Source organism: Phocoena sinus, chromosome 11 (genome assembly GCF_008692025.1).
Source record: "Phocoena sinus isolate mPhoSin1 chromosome 11, mPhoSin1.pri, whole genome shotgun sequence".
NCBI classification, from domain to species: domain Eukaryota; kingdom Metazoa; phylum Chordata; class Mammalia; order Artiodactyla; family Phocoenidae; genus Phocoena; species Phocoena sinus.
This window is the reverse complement of record NC_045773.1, coordinates 75,764,357-75,784,405: the sequence shown is the minus strand read 5'-3', so window position 1 is coordinate 75,784,405 and position 20,049 is coordinate 75,764,357. Positions and strand designations below refer to the sequence as shown.

General features: G+C 39.5%; 1 protein-coding gene across 1 annotated transcript in view; it reads left to right on the top strand.

Annotated features, from left to right (window-relative positions):
* Positions 1-15,382, top strand: part of PTCHD4 (patched domain containing 4) — a 171,908-nt gene extending 156,526 nt beyond the window's left edge. The window contains exon 3 of the mRNA XM_032649393.1: positions 13,474-15,382. Coding sequence (XP_032505284.1) covers positions 13,474-15,107 — 1,634 coding nt within the window. The 3' untranslated portion in view covers positions 15,108-15,382. The remainder of the gene's footprint in view (positions 1-13,473) is intronic.
* The last annotated feature ends 4,667 nt before the right edge of the window (positions 15,383-20,049 follow it).

The window sequence follows — 20,049 nt, the reverse complement described above, 5'->3', positions numbered from 1 at the left end:
AGCAGATTTTGTTCTAAAAGAAAGAAAGGAAGGAGGGAGGACGAAAACCTCTGGTAGGAAGGATAAAATAAGAAGCAAGATTTAGGAGATTCAACACGAAGGCTCACTTCTTAGAGTCTAAAGGTAGGATACCAAATAATGGTAATGATAATAACCATAATAATAAACAGAGTGATTTGTGAAATACTGAGATTTTATTCTGGTCTAAGAACCAAGCTCTCTGCTCCTTGGAGGGTAAGTATCCTCCAGACATTCCTTCCCTCCCTCTACTTAACCGCTGTACATCTGCAACACACATACCATCTCTCTCTCTGTCTCTCCCTCACCTGACTTCTCTCACGGGAATACTAAATTGGTTTAAATCATGTGGGAGCATTATAAATACTGTTTGATTATGAGGATAAATTGGTTCAAATCACATAGGTACTTTCCTAAGTGCTGACTGATGAGGAAGTTTAGATATGCTATAATTTATAAACAAAATGAAGAAGGTTACCTGGCAAGATATGAGAGGTAGGAACAATTTTTGTACTTAAGAAATATAAAGGGAAGAGAACACTTCCCAAATCATTCTCTGGGGCCAGTATTACCCTGATTCCAAAACCAAAAACATCACAAGGAAAGAAAACTATGGACCAATGTTTCTTAGGAGTATAAATGCAAAAAAGTCTTAACAAAACATGAGCAAATCAAATCCAGCAACATATAAAGAGGATTATACTTCACGACTAAGTGGAATTTATCCCATAAATGCAAGGTTAGTTTAATATCTGAAAATCAGTTACTATAAAACGCTGTATCAATAGAATAGAGGTCAGAAAAGACATGATCATCTCAATAGACATAGAAAAGGCATTTGACGAACCTCAGCACCCTTTTATGATAAAAGACACTCAACCAACTAGTACTAGATGGGAACTTTGTCAACCTGATAGAAAGCATCTGTGAAAAACCCAAACCTAACATAATATTTTTGATGAACACTTTTCCTTTAAGATTAGGAACATCACAAGGATATCTGCCCTCACCACTTCTATTTAACATTGTATTGGATGTTCTAGCTAGGGCAGTTAGGCAAGCAAATGAAATAAAAGGCATTCATATTGAAAGGAGGAATTATCTTTATTTGGAGATGACATGATCTCATTACAGAAAATCCTAAGGAATCTACCAAAAAATGGTTGGAACTAATAAAGGAATCCAGCAATATTGCAGGATCGGTATACAAAAGTCAATTGTACTTCTATACACTAACAATAAACAATCCAAAAATGAATTTAAGAAAACAATTCCATTCATAATAGCATTATAAAGAATAAAATTCTGAGCAATAAATATACCAAAAGCAATGCAAAATTGTACTCTGAAAACTGCACAACACTATTGAAAAAACTTTAAAAGACCTGAGTAAATGGAAAGACATTCCATGTTCATAGATTAGAAGATTTAACATAAAGCTACAGCAATGAAGATACAGTGGAACTGGCGCAAGTATAGACATACAGGTCACTGGAATAGAACTGAGACTCCAGAAATACATTCTTGCATTTATGGTCAATTGATTTTTTTGACAAAGATGCCTAGATAATCCAATGGGGAAAAATAATATTTTCAACCAATGATACTGGGACAATTATATATCCACATGAAAAAGAATAAGTTGGACTTCTTCACACTGTAGGTAAAATTCAACTCAAAATGGATCATAGACCTAAATGAAAGACCTAAAACTATAAATCTCTTAGAAGAAAATGTAGGAGTAACTCTTCATGACCTTGGTTAAGCAAAGCCTTCTTAGATATGACACCAAAAGCAAAAGCAACAAAAGATGGATAAATTGGACTTAGTCAAAATTAAAAACTTTTGCACTTCAAAAGATTCCATCTAGGGCTTCCCTGGTGGCGCAGTGGTTGAGAGTCCGCCTGACGATGCAGGGGATGCGGGTTCATGCCCTGGTCCGGGAAGATCCCACGAGCCACGGAGTGGCTGGGCCCGTGAGCCGTGGCCGCTGAGCCTGCGCGTCCGGAGCCTGTGCTCTGCAACGGGAGAGGCCACAACGGTGAGAGGCCCGCGTACCACAAAAAAAAAAAAAAAAAAGAATAATGTGAACCTGTTTTGTTTTTTGTTTGTTTGTTTTAGTTTTTTTATTTTGTAATTGCTGAAATAGCCCTAGGTTTTCATATGTCTCTAAGGGTTAGAACTTTCAGATGGTCGCATGGCCAAAAATCATCCTTCCCAAGGTCCAGTTAGCTGTTTCAGAGTCATAGCTATCTGGGAGGGTTTTCATTTGACTCTTTCTTATGATTGTTTCTTGATTAATCTTTGCCTAATGGAAATGGGCAGGACAAAGTCCATGAGAATTCTCAAGACAGAAAGGAGTAAGATTTATCCCAAGAGGGCAATAAGAGTTTCCTACAACTTTCATCCCTTGAAGCTGTGTTTGGTGGCCTGGTGTGTTATCATGATTAAGTGTCACTTCTATTGATGACTTCAAGAATGAAACACAGCAGTGTGCCATACTATACTGTGAGCACGTAGCTAAGACTCCAAATGAATGTTCACCCATAAATAAAAAGTGTCGCCTGCTATTTATTGAGTTTTTAATATGTGCCAAGGACTGTGGTAAACACTCTATGTGGATTATCTCGTTCATTAATGTCAGTGACACACTATCAGGTAGGGGCTTGCATTTCCTGCCCTGCGCATGAGGAAATTGACACGGAGAGGTTGCTATTGAAGGTGTGGGGTAGGAAGTGATGTAGCTGGGGTTTGAACCCGGGGAATTAACACAAGAGCCAGTACTCAGGGCCCCTCTTCCACCCTGCTATCTGCCCAGCCACTGTCCTTGATCCCCTGCCTTTGAGAATTAACATCGAACTTTTTCTGAGATAACTCCTGTTGATTAATTTATGCTGTGTTAAAGCTGTTAAGCTGTGGACCGCTGGAAGGGGACAGATGACAGAGAAATATGGTGAGAAGAGGCACTTTTCATCTGAAAAGGGACTCTATACTCATCAGGGATGTATTCAAATGACAGCAGTTCTCTCACTTAGAGAGGACCCTCTAGGAAATGGTGTCCTTGCACCAGCCCCCGCCCCCCCACCGCCGGGGGCTGCTGGAACTCAGCAGGCTGTCCCAAAGCCCTACTGTGCTCTGCTCCTAGAAGGGAGTCTGGTTTGCTCTGTGAGCTGCAGAATAAAACAGTGGCTGAAAAGCTCTTCTTCAGCTTCTTTCCTGCCAGATGAGAACAATTCTATTAGCTTAATCAATAAAAGCTAAGCTTTTATTAATCAACATTTTTTCACAACGAACTTCTTAAGGACAGAACAGGCAATTTCAAAATAATCATCAGAGAAGAAAACTTTTAAACTTTTCTCTAGGCCTGGTATACATTCAATCCAAACTCCCACATTTCTGCAACTATATACTACTGTTCAATACTAGCTATCATTTGTGGGAACACTGATTGTGTGCCAGGTATTTATATAAAGGGATTCATGTGTCTGTGTCTCCTTTAACACAGCAATCCTTTGAAGCAGGAATTGCTGTTTTCTCCATTTTACAGATTGGCAAATCTAGCCATGGAGTCTTTCATTTGCCCAGGGTCACACATCTAATAGATGGAAGCTTAAACCTACAGAACTCAGCTCTTTAACCAATATGCTAAATTGCCTCCTGATTATTGATAAAATGATGTAGGATAAAATGATGACTCTGAAGTATATTATTTAATAAATAATAAAAGCTAACATTTATTGAGTGCTTCCTTGGTCCCAGGCCTGCTCTAAGCATACTACAACTATTGTATCATGTAATCTTCACATAGCCCATTAAAATGGGTGCCTTTTTAATCCCTATTTTCCAGACTAGGAAAGTGAAATACACAAAAGTTAAACTAATTCTCCCCATACCACACATCACAAAATGATGTGCCAGAACTAGAAGCAAAATGTGTTACTCCAGAGTTCATCATTTTAATTGCTACAAATAATTCCTTTTTTCCCCTTTTTTTAAGAACTGGATGCAGAAGAGGAATACAAGTCTAATGCATTTTAGAAAGATCTCCAATAAAGCTAATCAACCAATAAAAGTGGAATCAGAAAGGAAGTTCTGGTTGATTAATTTAACGACTTCAAATAATCAGATGATCCAATTCTTGAGCTTCCTGGTTAATTGAGTTTCCACTGATTTCAGGCCATTCTGTTCAGAGAGAATTCTCGTTCATGGGTTGTTAAATTTATCTTCACTGGTTAAGACAGGCAGCAAAACATTCAAGGGTGCTCCCGGAAAACTTGCTCTTTAAAGCATTATGCTTTTATCAAGCATTTGTGCTACAACTTTGAAGATTTTCTTTTGAATGATGTTTATAAGAAACCAAAACTGTGCATAATTTAAATTTGCTCTGTAAGATTCCTTCCATTTCAAACGCGTTTCTTAATGATTGAATCAGACATTTTAAAAGCATTTTAAAGGCATTCTCCAGCTCTTGGTGTTATAGAAATCCTAAGTCATCATCACTTCTACTCTTTGTAGGATAAGAGATCCCCAAAGCTTGTAATTAATGAACCATTAAATTCAGGCATATGGATATGATATGGTTTTCAAATGGGACAAATGGGAGTTATTAAACTTCAAAGCGATGACATTTTACCGTATCTTCCTAATGGGAGGCGCTCAGGAAATGGCCTTCAAATGAATGAACTGATTATTCTAACCAATCTTTGAATGCCTTTAGCTCAATAAATACTTAGATTATCTTAATTTTCCTTCCTCCAAGTTCTTATACTTACTATTTTCTTCTTTTATATGATCTCTTATTGTAGGTCTTGATTTCTTTTAAGCATGTGCTTGTGTTTAGTTTATGAGCTACCAATCCACTTCTCTTGACAGTTGTAAGATTTTCAGCCCCGCCCCGGTTCTCCCATTCATTGCTCTTCTCTGCTTGAAGCAATGACTGTTTCATCCACGTGGCTCCTCCCCGCTTCTCCGATTTTAACAGCCATGTTATATTCCTTTCAGAACAGCTTGCCACTTCCCATATGCCCATCTGGCTTTCTCTTTTTAGTGAGAATACAACTAAAATATCACTTCCACCAGAACGCCGTCCCTTTCACTAGTGACATGATTTGGAAATTCAAATCCTCCAGGAATTAACTCTCATCCAATGCTCCTGTTCTAGCTCCCACACTTCTAACTCCTACACTCAAAGAAGTCAATTTATAAAGTCAACAATAAAGGAAGTTTAATTTCTCTCGTTTTCCAAAAATATTTATTATAAAATATCAATGTCCTCCAACCAAAGACCACCAGGACTCCTACAATAATTGAACAAATCTGGGTTTATTGACTCACCGCAATGAGGAAGAACACACACCTCTGAGGATTATGAAGCATTTTTGGAAGAAGATATTAGAATGGACTTAGTATATGATTTTTGCAAGTGTTAGGTGATTTGGAAGAGGGTTGAAGGCAGCAAGGTTGGTTCCTGTCAGGAAGAGAGGGTAAATCCATGATCAGTTACCTTAACAATTCTTAGAAGGCAAGGAAACCAGACCAAGATTAAACTGTGATTGGTAAAGAAGCAGCAATCAATCCTACTATTTTTTTTTTAATTTTTTATTTATTTTTGGCTGCATTGGGTCTTCGTTGCTGCACACAGGCTTTTTCCTAGCCGTGGCTCTTCATTGCGGTGCACGGGCTTCTCATTGCGGTGGCTTCTCTTGTTGCGGAGCACAGGCTCTAGGCACACAGGCTTCAGTAGTTGTGACACGCTGTCTCAGTAGTTGTGGCTCGTGGGCTCTAGAGCACAGGCTCAATAGTTGTGGCTCACGGGCTTAGTTGCCCCGCGGCATGTGGGATCTTCCCGGACCAGGGCTCGAACCCGTGTTCCCTGCATTGGCAGGCGGATTCTTAACCACTGCGCCACCAGGGAAGCCCAATCCTACTATTCTTGATAAAAGGATGTTTGGCCTATTTTATGTTTCGGACAATGTTTGCATTTTGTTTGTGCTCAGTCGTGATTATGGAGTGGTATTATTTTGTCTCAATCTATCCCGGTCACAAAGTGATCTTGTCTGATGCTTTTCTGCCAGACCATCTGTGTCATCAACAGGACAATACTAAGCTGAACTGTGAGGGCCAGACCAGCTCCTGGCAACACCAAGACCTACTTGACAGCACCCAGCTATCAGGGCTGCTTTTTCCTTTCTCAAACATAATGTATATTCCTTTCATAAAACTAGAAGACACGGAAAGCATTGAGAAGAAAATGAAAAGCTTCCTGGGAGTCTTTCTCTCTCCCTGAATGGGACTACCAAAGAGGGAGAGAACAAGAAAGCAAGCCACCGTGTGTGCGCTGGCTCTGCAGTGGAGTTTCAGCTCTTGGCAACACTGAGCTCCTGCGGCAAGGAAATCTGAAAAGAGAGCCCCCGAGTTCCCTCCAAAAGCCAAGTCAGCTGTGGTGGTGAAGAGAGCAGGAACCAGGCTGCATTCAGAAGCTGGCATCCCAAGTCAAATGACTTGGAATGTTCTCCATGGTAAATACCCTGGAGTTGCCAGCACTGAGCTTTTCCACTCAGTGGAGTACTTCCTGTGTGCCAAGCACATGTATTAACTTATCTAAAACTCAGAACAATCCCATGAGGCGGCTTCTCTTGTCACCTCACTTACAGATGAGAAAACTGAGACATGGAGAGGTTAAAAAACAACCTGCCCAAGGTCACAGAACTTGGAAGTAGGAGACCCAGGATTTAAAGTCAAGCAGTTTAAACTCTGATTTAACCCAGGATTTAAACTCTGGCTCTGGGCAATGTGCTGCTAATCACAATATCAAATAGTGGGACTTACCTAGTTTTCCCCACTTTGAGTATTAAAATCTTGGCTAATAGTCTGTGAGCTTTAGAACACTCCCATCTCCTCTCTCTCTCTCTCTCTCTCTCTCTCTCTCTCTCTCTCTCTCTCTCCATATATATATATATATATATATATATATATATATATATATATACATACATACACACACACATATCTCTCTCAATATATATACATGTGTATATGTATGTATATGTATGTGCATGTATATACACATATGCATGTGAATAAACACACATACTGGATTTTTAAAATTTTAACTTTATATAGAACTACAAAATAAATTGTCAAAAATGATGGAATGCAAACTCTGGAATGAGACTACATGCCCTTTTCTATACATTGAGATATGTGTCAAGTATATAACAGCTCTGAAAATCATACAATGAGAATCTGTTACTAGATTCCATTTTTTCTTATTAGAGACATGATAAAGTCCTCTAACCTCCTGCTAAGAGCTAAGGGATGAGTATCTGTTCAGATTCGTTCTGAATTCCTTATTTTCCTTCCTCGTTGCCTCTCTTCTCTGTGTTTTACCTGCCTCATTCCGTACGGGGATGGGGGCACTTCAGGAGAAATGCTTAAGGGTAATATGAAGCTAGACCCTCCCTCACTGCACACCACAGGTTTACACGTAAAACCGTCAAATAGGCCCCATCAAAGAGCAACTTGGAGCATTCCTGCTGAATAACTTCCTACCTATGTCTTTGTGGGCTACATAGGTACCAAGATGCAACAGCCTTGGCCGTCCTTTATGAATGGAGCTTGATAATCACCTATTTATTCTAGATGAGAGTTAATTAAAAGTAGTCAGTCTACAAAGACACACTGATAACCACCGCTAAGTTAGACATCATGGGGATTAGAAAATGTCTAAAAAATTCATCATCTGTCAGGTAACAGGAGTGCCTTATGGACCCATTTCTATCCTGCAACTAGCAACTTAGAGCAAGTTTCTTAATTTCATACTCCATTCCCTCTAGGCGTTTACAATGCTGAACCAGCCGAACGAATGAATTATGTGCTAATATTGTAACTGAACATCATTGATATTTACCACCGCCTCTGCCACAGAAGCACTTGGCAAATTCCCTTCTCAGTAAATTGAGGGGCAAACTGTATTTCACTAAATCTTATACTGAGTACAGGGCTGTTAATAACAATTATGACAAGAACTTTAAAAATATCTTGAAAACTAGACAGATTTTGGCAGATCAAGGCCAATTTAGTTTCACAAACATTTACTGAGTACCAGTAAGTGCCAAATAATTGGAATACAAAAATAGAAAAGATAAGTACCTGCCCTAGATGGTGAGGACCTATAAGGACTTACATGAAATACAGTCCCATGAATGGATAATTTCAGTTGGGTGTAGTAGAAAGCACTAAGAAATGTGTTGGCACACAGAGGGGAGGCTTCTAAGTGGGTGAGTTAGATGCGAAGAGGGGAAGGGGAAAGCATTAGGGATGAGATCATGTTTAAGTGGTATCTTTAAAATATACATAGAAATCAGCCAACTAAAGAGAAAGAACTATGCATAAGGATCCCATATAATGCCAGACCAGTGACTGACAACTCAGAATGCTGATTCAATATCCCGATTTTTTTGTTAGCTGCTTTACTGGTTCAGTTGACTGGGATTTGGTTTTTTCATCCATTAGGTTGGCATCAGGATCACATAGCCTAAGAGCCCAATAAAAAATCAAAATGCTTTTCTAGTTGAGCTCAATGGTGATTTCCACAAACAGAGCTGCTGAACACATAGTTAATTAACCAAAGCAGAAATAACGGCTAAGGGAAAGTAGAAAGTTTTCTCTGGAGTGAGATGTGAGTGGAGTATTATTTTTACCTCTATTTTTTATGTCGCTGAAACAGGAGATGTCAAACTCTCATGACCTGCTGAGGGCTTAACGTGTTCAAGTGAAGAGGAAGACCCACCAGTACGTCTTCAGAAGAGAATTCTAATTCGGCAGATTAGAAAGAATTAGAAGCCCCACAGAAGGAGCTTATTAGAGCAATAACTGTATCAAAGGAAAACCCAGTAGGAAACTAACTGGGTCAGTTACAATTAGTTCTGATTGGATTTGATCCTTGTTAAAACTATTTTCTTTGGAATTCTTGATTTTGGAGAGGTTAGGTTTGGTATTAAAGTGGCAACTGTAAAATTTGTGTTAGATTTGCAGAAGAATATCATTGCTTTGAAAGAAGTCACTTCCGGACTAGCAGTGAACCAGAGAGATTTCCTACAGCACTGTCAGGTCAATCATAGTGTAGAAGTTTACAGGGGAAGTGCAGGAGCTTAGAGAAATGTTGTAAAATGTGGGTTGGAATAAGTTCTCAAGAAGATCCACCTCACTGTAGAAGTCATCTTTACTTGTTGTAGAGTGACTGCTTGAGGTTCAGATCAAATTATAACTAATTCTGAATATTGTTCAGCTCACTTAGGACTGAAATGAGTTTTGTTTGGTAACAAATTTTTTTTTTAATTTTAATCATTTAAAATATTTCCCCTGGCTGACCTGCACTGCCATGGCTAGGGAAAGAACCGACACACTCTTCATTTTCTCATTTCTCAATTGCAAATAGCAGAACTTATTAAATTATTGTTAAATAGGGTATGTTAGTAAGCTGACAGCTAAGTTTTCCTTGTTATTGCACAATTCTTCCATTTGCTTTCATTGAGAAAGAGGTCCCCCCAGCAACATCCCTGAAGACTTTTGCAGTATTCAATACACACACATATATGTGCAGATCTTTTATTTCTATTCATTTTCCTCCTTGAATTTTTCTCCCAGTTCCAATTCTGTCCAAATCACTTTTATTCCTAAGAGTTCTCTCTCTCTTTTCTTTCATGAAACTTTATCAAGACAAATGTCAGTTATCCCATAATGTCCCAGGTGAGATACTTGTCATATTATTCTAATATAATTTGCAAATATATACTAATATAGTGGGAGGAAATCATGATCAGTGTTTGGCAGTCATCTTTTGAAACATTAAATAAAGTGTATAATTTGGGCAATAGATTATCTCTGCAGAGAGAAAAAATTCAATTATAAACATCAAAAACAAAACTACTTTCCCTTAATTAATAAGGGTTTGTGCCCTTATTCATGTTATTCCATCAGTCTAGATCACCACTGCCATCATCCTCTACCTAGTAACACCTTTTGGAGATTTTCTGACCCCTCAGAAAGAATCAACTGTATTTTCACAGTACACAGCATACATCTCTATTTAACAAGAATGTAAGCCTTCCTTTCAAGTCTGTTAGCTGCTTACATATATGTCTGTCACCACTCAGGAGCATGAATGGTGTTCATAAGACAAACTGAGGCCTTCGGTGAGGATTAAGGATTTTGGTGGGAATCGGACAGAAGCAAAGAACTGCCAGGACTAGGGTACCAGGGAGTAATATAATGGAATCAGTTCAGGTCTTTGTTCAGTGGGGCAAGTCACACTTGTGTATATTCCATGCTTCATCATCTGAGATGGTGGACCACCTGTCTTTTGAGTAGATACTAGTGCCTTGTTTTCAGGTGTATTGTTTGAATTAAAATAGGACTCTCGGAGTAAGGGTGGAAAAATAGTGAATACAATCCTTTTAAAAAGCTATGTAGAGATTTAAGGATTCTTTCAAGTGAGCAGAGATGTTCAAAAAATGGTTCTAGCATCAGAATGAAAACTAAAGGGAATAGTAAGAAACCAAGAGGGAAAACACTGCAGAGGTTAAAAAATGGGATCTCTGTTGTCGACAGGCCAACTGGACAGAGCAACAAGATAACCCCAAACCCTAATTTCTCTTTGTAGGGGGCCAGTTCTGTGAAATAATTACATAGTTATTTGTCTGGAAAGATGGAAGGGTGGATGGATGGATGGTTAGATAGATAGATAGATAAAGCTTAATACATACATACATACATACATAGCTAGAATAAATGCACCAAATTGTTAACAGCAGTTATCTGTGTTATGGGACTATGGAATAATTTTTTCACCATTATTTTTTCCATTTTCCCAAAATTTTTGATGGAAATATGTCCTATTTTTATAGTCAGAAAAGGGCGATTAAAATGTGTGTGTGTATGTGTGTGTGTGTGTGTGTGTGTGTATAATATCTCTTTTTCTTTTGACTAAACCAATAATTCTCAGTTGGAGGCAGTTTTGTCCCCAAAACAGCATTTGGCAGTGTTTGGAGACATATTTGATTGTCACAACTGAGGAGTGTGCTACTGACATATAGTGGGTAGAGGCCAGGAATGCTTCTAAACATCTCACAACATACAGAACAGTTCCTAAAATTCATTTGTATTAGAAGCTATGATCTCAGGCTCAGAATTACCCAAGTAAAAATGACCTCTGGACTGACAGATATTGGAAAAGATTGTGTTTCTTGTTTACCTTTATGTTTTATATATTGACTAGCACAGATCCTCATGGTAGCAAATTCTAATAAATGTATATTAGGTTGAGTTGAATTAAAAGTGTATATCTCAGGCTTCCTTGGTGGCGCAGTGGTTGAGAGTCCGCCTGCCGATGCAGGGGACGAGGGTTCGTGCCCCGGTCCGGGAGGATCCCACATGCCACGGAGCAGCTGGGCCCGTGAGCCATGGCCGCTGAGCCTGCGCGTCCGGAGCCTGTGCTCCACAACGGGAGAGACCACAACAGTGAGAGGACCGTGTACCAAAAAAAAAAAAAAAAAAGTGTATATCTCTTCTGGGCACAATTAATATAGGTATAAAGATGCATAATAAACTTTTGAATTAGTAATTAAAAGGTACATTTTCTAGACCCAACTGGAATTGAGAGTTATAGTTGATTTAATTCATTGAGAGGTTAGTGGGCATCTATCACTTTGTCAGATGTTCTGCAGAGTATAAAAGTAACATAAAATGCATTCCTTGACCTTGAGGAATTTGCAGTCTAACCAAAGAGATAGACCATGTCCTGAGAAAACCATTTTGTTCCAGAGCAAAACAGCACATGTTAGTGTGCCAAAATGAGTAGCTAATTAGTGCAATAGGAATTTAAGGAACAGAAAAAAATCAATATGTCTGGAATTGTCAGAAACGGCTTCAAGACAAAGAAGAGAACTGAGCTAACAGACTGATGGGTCGGATTTCAATATAAGCAGCAACAAGAGGAAGGTATTGAAAGGCAGAGAAAAGAGCATGAACAAAACTTGGAAAGTAAGACTGATCATAGGCAGGCTGATGGGGAGTGAGAGGACTACTCTCGAGCAGGTAATAGATTTGAACTGCTGGGAGGTGACCAGATTATGGTGAAAATCGAATGAATGAGTATTATTAGGAACACCCTGTAAAATATCTAAGCCTATGAATGGGATAAAACATGCCAGCCCCAAAGTTGTGTTTTCAGTCTTTACCATACTTAGAGTGATTATTTGACCTCATATGATTTAGCTTCATCTTCCCACACGTAAGACCTTTGTACTATATAAAGTAACAACCTGGCCTACATAATGTACCTAATGCTCCATAAAAGTGACCAAAAGCAGAGACAAGCCAAATTTAGCCATAGCCTCCAGTAACCTTTCTCCCCCCTTGTGACTACAAAGATACCAAGAGTCTTCATTTCAGAAGAGAAGTGCTCTCATTAAAGAATTATTTTAGGGCTTCCCTGGTGGCGCAGTGGTTGAGAGTCCGCCTGCCGATGCAGGGGACACGGGTTCATGCCCCGGTCCGGGAAGATCCCACATGCCGCGGAGCGGCTGGGCCCGTGAGCCATGGCCGCTGAGTCTGCGCGTCCGGAGCCTGTGCTCTGCAACGGGAGAGGCCACAACGGTGAGAGGCCCGCGTACCGCAAAAAAAAAAAAAAAAAAAAAAAGAAAAAGCACACTCCATCCACTTTAATGGAGCAGTCAAACATTTACTCATCACCCACTCTGTGTGAATAAAAGCTCTGTGAGGAAATGCCTGCTATGATCTTTCCCCCCGAAGGTCTTGCCCTGTGTTTTATGTGACCTGGCAGATTTTTTTGACTCATATCCAATGTTAATTAATCAAATCTATAGGAATTGGTTTCTAAGCTGTTTGGCTACTTAGCAGGTTATTAACATTGTAAAATCAATTTAACACCATTTTTAAGTGTTTAAGATCATCATCTTATAATTTCCAAAATCAGCATGTAAGTCAGTTTGAAATGAAGGTTAGGGACTGTCAGTCAGTACTTCAGTTGATAAAGCACTGAACTGGTATTGAGGGGCATTTGAAGATGGGTGACTAACAGCCCCTGCCCTTGACAACTTAGTATCCATTTAGGGAGACACTATGTGTGCAGGGGGAAAAAAAAAAATCACAAAACAATGTCACATAACATTTACAATTTGTCAAATTAATGGAACAGACAATAAGTGCTTCATTTTGCCCAGAATACCAATAAGTTTGGACTTTGCTGAAGTAGAAACATGAACCAAACATATCCTGCAGTGTAACTGAAATTTGAGATCCTGATAGGAGTATCATAGTACTTTGAAGGTTAGAGTATGCAGGACCGTTGAGCATAGATGACCTATAAGGAATTCACCTGAACCATAGGAGGAAATGAAAATAGTTCTTCTCTTCCTTCTTTTTTTAAATTAGGTCATGGAACGAAAGGAGTATTTGAGCTTCTGTCTGGATGGCGGAGAACCAAAGAGAATTTGCCCTTCAAAGACAGGGTAGCAGATGCCTATTCGGATGTGATGGTGACCTATACCATGACTAGCTCCCTGTACTTTATTACTTTTGGCATGGGTGCCAGCCCGTTCACCAACATAGAGGCTGTGAAGGTCTTCTGTCAGAACATGTGTGTCTCCATCCTGTTGAACTACTTCTACATTTTCTCCTTCTTTGGCTCCTGTCTGGTCTTCGCTGGCCAACTAGAGCAAAACCGCTACCACAGCATCTTTTGCTGTAAGATCCCTTCTGCAGAATACCTGGACCGCAAGCCTGTGTGGTTCCAGACAGTGATGAGTGATGGGCATCAACAGACATCCCATCATGAGACGAACCCCTACCAGCACCACTTTATTCAGCACTTCCTCCGTGAACATTACAATGAATGGATTACCAATATCTACGTGAAGCCATTTGTTGTCATCCTCTATCTCATCTATGCCTCCTTCTCCTTCATGGGGTGCTTGCAGATAAGTGACGGAGCCAACATCATCAATCTACTAGCCAGTGATTCCCCAAGCGTCTCTTATGCCATGGTTCAGCAGAAATATTTCAGCAACTACAGCCCCGTGATAGGATTCTATGTCTACGAGCCCCTCGAGTACTGGAACAGCAGTGTCCAGGAGGACCTCCGGAGACTCTGCAGTGGATTCACTGCAGTGTCCTGGGTGGAGCAGTATTACCAGTTCCTGAAAGTGAGCAACATCAGTGCCAATAACAAGAGTGACTTTATCAGCGTCCTACAAAGTTCATTTTTAAAAAAGCCAGAATTCCAGCATTTTCGAAACGATATCATCTTCTCCAAGGCAGGAGATGAAAACAACATCATTGCTTCTCGCTTGCATCTGGTGGCCAGGACTAGCAGAGACAAGCAGAAGGAAGTCGTAGAAGTGCTGGAAAAGTTGAGGCCCCTGTCCCTGTCAAAGAGCATCCGTTTCATCGTGTTCAACCCCTCATTTGTGTTCATGGACCATTACAGCTTATCTGTCACAGTGCCTGTTCTGATTGCAGGCTTTGGTGTTCTCCTGGTGTTAATCCTGACTTTTTTCCTAGTGATCCACCCTCTGGGAAACTTCTGGCTAATTCTTAGCGTCACCTCAATTGAGCTGGGCGTTCTGGGCTTAATGACATTATGGAACATCGACATGGATTGCATTTCTATCTTGTGCCTTATCTACACTTTAAATTTCGCCATTGACCACTGTGCACCACTGCTTTACACGTTTGTATTAGCAACTGAGCACACCCGAACACAATGTATAAAAAGCTCCCTGCAAGAGCATGGGACAGCCATTTTGCAAAATGTTACGTCTTTTCTTATTGGGTTGGTCCCCCTCCTATTTGTGCCTTCGAACCTGACCTTCACACTGTTCAAATGCTTGCTGCTCACGGGGGGTTGCACACTTCTGCACTGTTTTGTTATCTTACCTGTGTTCCTAACCTTTTTCCCCCCTTCCAAAAAGCACCACAAGAAAAAGAAACGCGCCAAACGGAAGGAGAGAGAGGAAATCGAATGCATAGAAATTCAAGAGAACCCTGATCACGTCACCACAGTCTGAAGGGTGTAGACTAATGGATTCTTTTTCTTTTCCAGTATTGCACAACGATGCAGGGCAGGCAAAGCTCAGACCTCAGCTGCTTGGGCTGGCCAGGGGTAACAAGGCAAGTCAGATCAAGAGTGAATTGTTCATGATACATCAAGGTGTCCACTTCTTGGGGGGAAGAAGGACTCAAAGAAGGGGAAAAAGTTCTGTGCGACCTTGTTCTCCACTAAAGATAAGTTTCTGGATGTGACCTTAGAGCTCTTCCAAGGAATGGACGAATCAATGGAGTGTTAGAAGGCCAAAGGAGCCAACTGCTTTTAAAAATAAAATGCTTAGGAGAGATGGAGTGGAGAAGAGGGGGGCCTCCAAATAGCGGAAAAGACATAGGAAATGTCAAAATTGCCATGACAGTTTTCATATTTGTTTTTTGAACAGGTTGGTCAAAGGAAACCTATGCACTTGGGAAGTACATATTTAATCCCATCTAAGCCAAAGCACTTCCCAATTCATTTTAAGTGTGCGTATATATGTGTATGTGCCATATATACATATACTTAGATTTGTCTTTAGTGTACCTTGACATCTGTGTGGAGGGAGGTGCCCATTTGCAGACCAGCTGGCCTTTCTCTAGAAAGTCAAACCAGCCTCAGCCAAACATAGGCGCATTAATGGCCAATAAGCAAAATAAACAGAGATGTGAGCCCATTAGGTTCACATAGCACGTTGTCAGCCTTTGAGATTCTTGCTTTGGATGACTCAGCAAAAAACGCAAAAGGCGTTTGAATTAATTACCACGTGGGCGAGGTTTAAAATCTCATGTTCGTGCTAAATAGTTACTGTGGCTTTTCATTGGCTTCTAATGATTCTCTGTATTTGGGAGGACTGATTTAGCTGCTTTTAGGGAGCTCACCCCGTGCAAATGAGCACTTTACATGCATTGTTCATACAAATGTGTGTAAAGTTGCACAAGAGTGTGTGTGTGTGTGTGAGAGAGAGCGAGTTGAGGTATTCCGTAGTTACAGTATTCTCATTTTAGATGTTGAAAATATACTGCCATGGAATATAGATAGTTAACATAGGAGAAAGTGGGCATAACTAGGAAACTTGTTATAGAAGGAAATAGAGTAAACGGAGCATCACCACTCGTCATGTGTTATCAACTGGTTCTTAGTGTAAAGAAAATACTCTAAACCTATCAAGTCTAGTGTGTTCCTTGCATTAATATTTGGAACATTAACCCAGGCCACAATCAGTATAGTGGTGGTCGCTATAACTACTGCAATATTGTTTTGTAGCTTCTTGCAATATCATTGTTCTTGTTACCTGAAAAGTGCTCGTCAGTTGGCAGGCCTCCTAGGGTGATCGTCGCTGTCCACAGGTGACGGATTAACTGTAACTGCTGCTGAATTCTCTCTGAAAAACAGTACTAAGGGAAATGTTTTCATTGTGTTAAAATTTACAACTGCTCCCCAGCAGATAGACTCAGTCTGTTGGGTGCTTCCTTGGGTCAATGGTGTGCTTCCTGTCACAGAAAATTACTAGAAAATGCCTTTTCCCATGCCAGGCAGTAAAATAACTTAATTTTCAGGTAGGACTGAACAAATGTCCAATGATTATGAAATCTGCTAGTCAGCTCTTTTACCTGGAGGAGAGCTACTGTCTCCCACCAACTTCAGTTGCATAGTTTAATTGAATTTAAAATATTAAAATCTCAGACAAACAAACAAAAAAAAGACTTTTTGGACTCACGTTCAGAAAAGAGATACAAGCCATTCCAGTCTCGTTGCAGTGTTTGGAAATGAAGTTGGTAGATTAACGAAGTAATGAAACAACAAAACGGGTATGCTTTTACAAATAAAGAGTTTACTGGAATATTAAGGGAAAGGAGAACTGTCTCTACAATGAAAAACCTTTAACCAAATTTTATTTTATTAAATGGAGTTTGTTTTGTCCTACCTTGAGGTTATTGAGTTTCTATTAGAAATGATCCATGTCTTTTCAGTTGTGTTCATATGGGCAAAAATATCAAAAGATCGAGTATGGAAAATAATGGCCATAATATAGCATTATTGTTTGTACATTATTTGTAAAGTCATGTCACAGATAACCCTAGCCTTTTGCCTCCTGAACTGCTCTACTAGGATGAACTGGTATTTGGCACTAGCAGACCTGCAGACCACGACCTTATATCTGAAGTGGAAATTTCTGAGGCATTGGGTTTTTTGGTGGCATCGGGGGGACTCTTCTTTCACAGTTTACTCATCATTTGTGAAGATGTGTTTTACATCCCTTTCAAAAATGGGAGGTCATCAGCCGAGATATTCCATTAACTATCAGTCCATTTCTTTCCAAAATGTGCCATACTCCATTAATTTACCAATTTTTCAAAAGCTTGCCTACTTGGGTCATTTTTTTTTCTTGATTACCTTAGACAATTCCACATGCAAAGAAGATTGACAGGTTGGTTTATAAAGAAAGACTCAAGTGTTCCAGTTGCCAAATGCATATGGGGATAGTGGCATAACTACCCCAATACTGAGGCAGTTCTAATATCATGTCTCCATCTAGATGGTCTCTATTTGGTTGGGGAAAGCAGTTCTTTTTTAGCTTATATCTTCAAGGATCAAAGTGACTACGAAAAATATGAATTTCTCATTGTTCAAGAGACTAGAGAGGTGGAATTTTGGAAGGGATATTATCTTTTCCAGGACACCATGGTACTCCTTAGTGAACTGTAGCAATAATTTATTGAAATGGGATTTCTTGTCCTGGAAGAGTTAATATACCACACAAAATGCCCTAACTCAGTCCTTGAAAGTAATTTAAGCCTAGGAAGAATGTAACTGAGCATCCTCTGACCTCCCAAACTCACTGTGAAACAGGTATTTCCAAGAATCCCATTTGCCGAATGCCAAGATACATCCTAAAGTATAAGATCATGATTTCCATGTGACACCAAACCTCTGCTTCTTTCAGTAGCTCATGTGCAACTCTTCTAGTTTTTCAAGTTTACTCCCGTTGTTTACTCCTTTTGTGAAATATTGATGGTACTCAAATGAGGAACTTATCTACTGCTAGAAGATGACCAGTCAACTCCAGGAAGAGACGAAACCTGTGGGAACTATCTCAGATATGTAGAATATTTTCTTTGGCTGAAACATGTTTTTCCCTTCAAGTGAGAGTTTAAAAGTTTGCAAAAACCACACCCTTTCTGGATTTAAACTGGGATGTGGATTTGTTTCCTCCCATTGGAATTTAAATTTGAATTAGTACCATAATTAGTACCATAAGAGCTCCACTCTCCGTGACGGTTAATAAAGCTTCAAAGAGGTACTCACTAAATGACAGAAAGGAGATTTGGCTAACAGGCTCTTTCCCTCCTATAGTTAAAGGTGATCATATGCTGACTTAGACCATGCACAAGTGTTTTAAATGAAAGGTATACTTAAATGTCATCCCGTGAATTCTTTCAGGGACCAGTGAACCTCTTTGAAGGTTGTGCATGAACACTATGAAAGAATTATTCTCCACTGTGGCTGTATCATGTGAGTGTTCCTCTCCCATTTTATTCCTATTTATTTCCACAGAACTGTTGGTTTTACCTTGTGAGATTAGAAGAAGAATTAGGACAAATGAAGCTCCTATGATGCCATAATAGCCATTCTTGAATGTTGAGTTCAAGAGGGTGAGAGCTTTTTCCATTTTGTAATTACCCACTGCATTTTCCCATAATAAGCTGATCCTCCTAGGCTTGTGGTTAGAGCTAGGGATTAACTATTGCCATTCAGAATTACATGTATTTTTTATAAGTTGACTGTAAATATTTTAATTACAGTCACATATTTTTCTGGCCAAATAGTTATGAATGCCTGGCACTATGCATGAATTGTTACTAATAGTACATAGATTTTTAAAGACACTATTTTCATGGTTATTGCAACTTTTATTAAAATTCTCACGTCACCTATTCATAAATGCCTTGTAGGTTTTAGTTCCAAGGGCCTAAAGTCCATAGAAATTTCCATACCAAGGGGAACAGTTTAAAAGTTGCCTTCCCTGGGTGTCAATGGCAGCAACCTCTTCTAGAATGTCCTCTGGAAAATCCTAGAGGGTAAATCTGGATTCCAAGTAAAGGACGTAGCAGATTCTATGTTAGTCAGTAATTAAGCATACTTTAGTGTCCCGTGTTTGCTAATCTCAAGTTGAAACAGAACACAATGCCTTGAGAATAGAATTTAGATGTTGTCTCCCGTGGATTGGAGAACTCAGTAATTTGCTCCATCTCTTTCTTCTAGAGGGATCTCTGTTCAATCTATAATCCTTTCAGATTTGAACCTAAAAACTGTCATTTATACCAAAATAGATTTAGGAACACTTTTATTCTCTTTAAAAACAAAAAAGCAAAACAAAGCAAAAACACTTCTTACTCTTTCTGTATTACAAAAAAGAAATTGTGACAAATTTTATGACACTGACTCAAAATCGATCTATAGCGGAATTGGTATGCCCTTGAAATTTCCCCATCTTCAATCTAAATATAAAACTCAGCATCATCAGTGTGGTGCAGGCATTTATACCAATCTTTCAAGCACACCATGTACAGTTTATAGTTTGAGACACCGTGCACAGAGAATTGCACGGTGCCTCAAAACTATAGATTCTTAACTGCTAGCCAAATCGAACACATGCCAGTACACTCCACTTGAAGATTGATTGCCTTCTCATTTGTCAGATTCATAATCTGACATTTGTGGGCAAAGTGCTCCTGAATTTCCAAGCATGAGTCAGGACCATAGATCATTTTGTGGATTAAAATGGGATACTAGGGAGTCTCCTTGAAAAGAAGCTTCAAGTAAGCACCCAGATAAGCATTATCCTGGATGGCTGTTGGCATTGCTCTGATTTTGTGCATCTTTGAGACATGAATCTTTTGTTGATGTTTTCTCTGTACTTAATT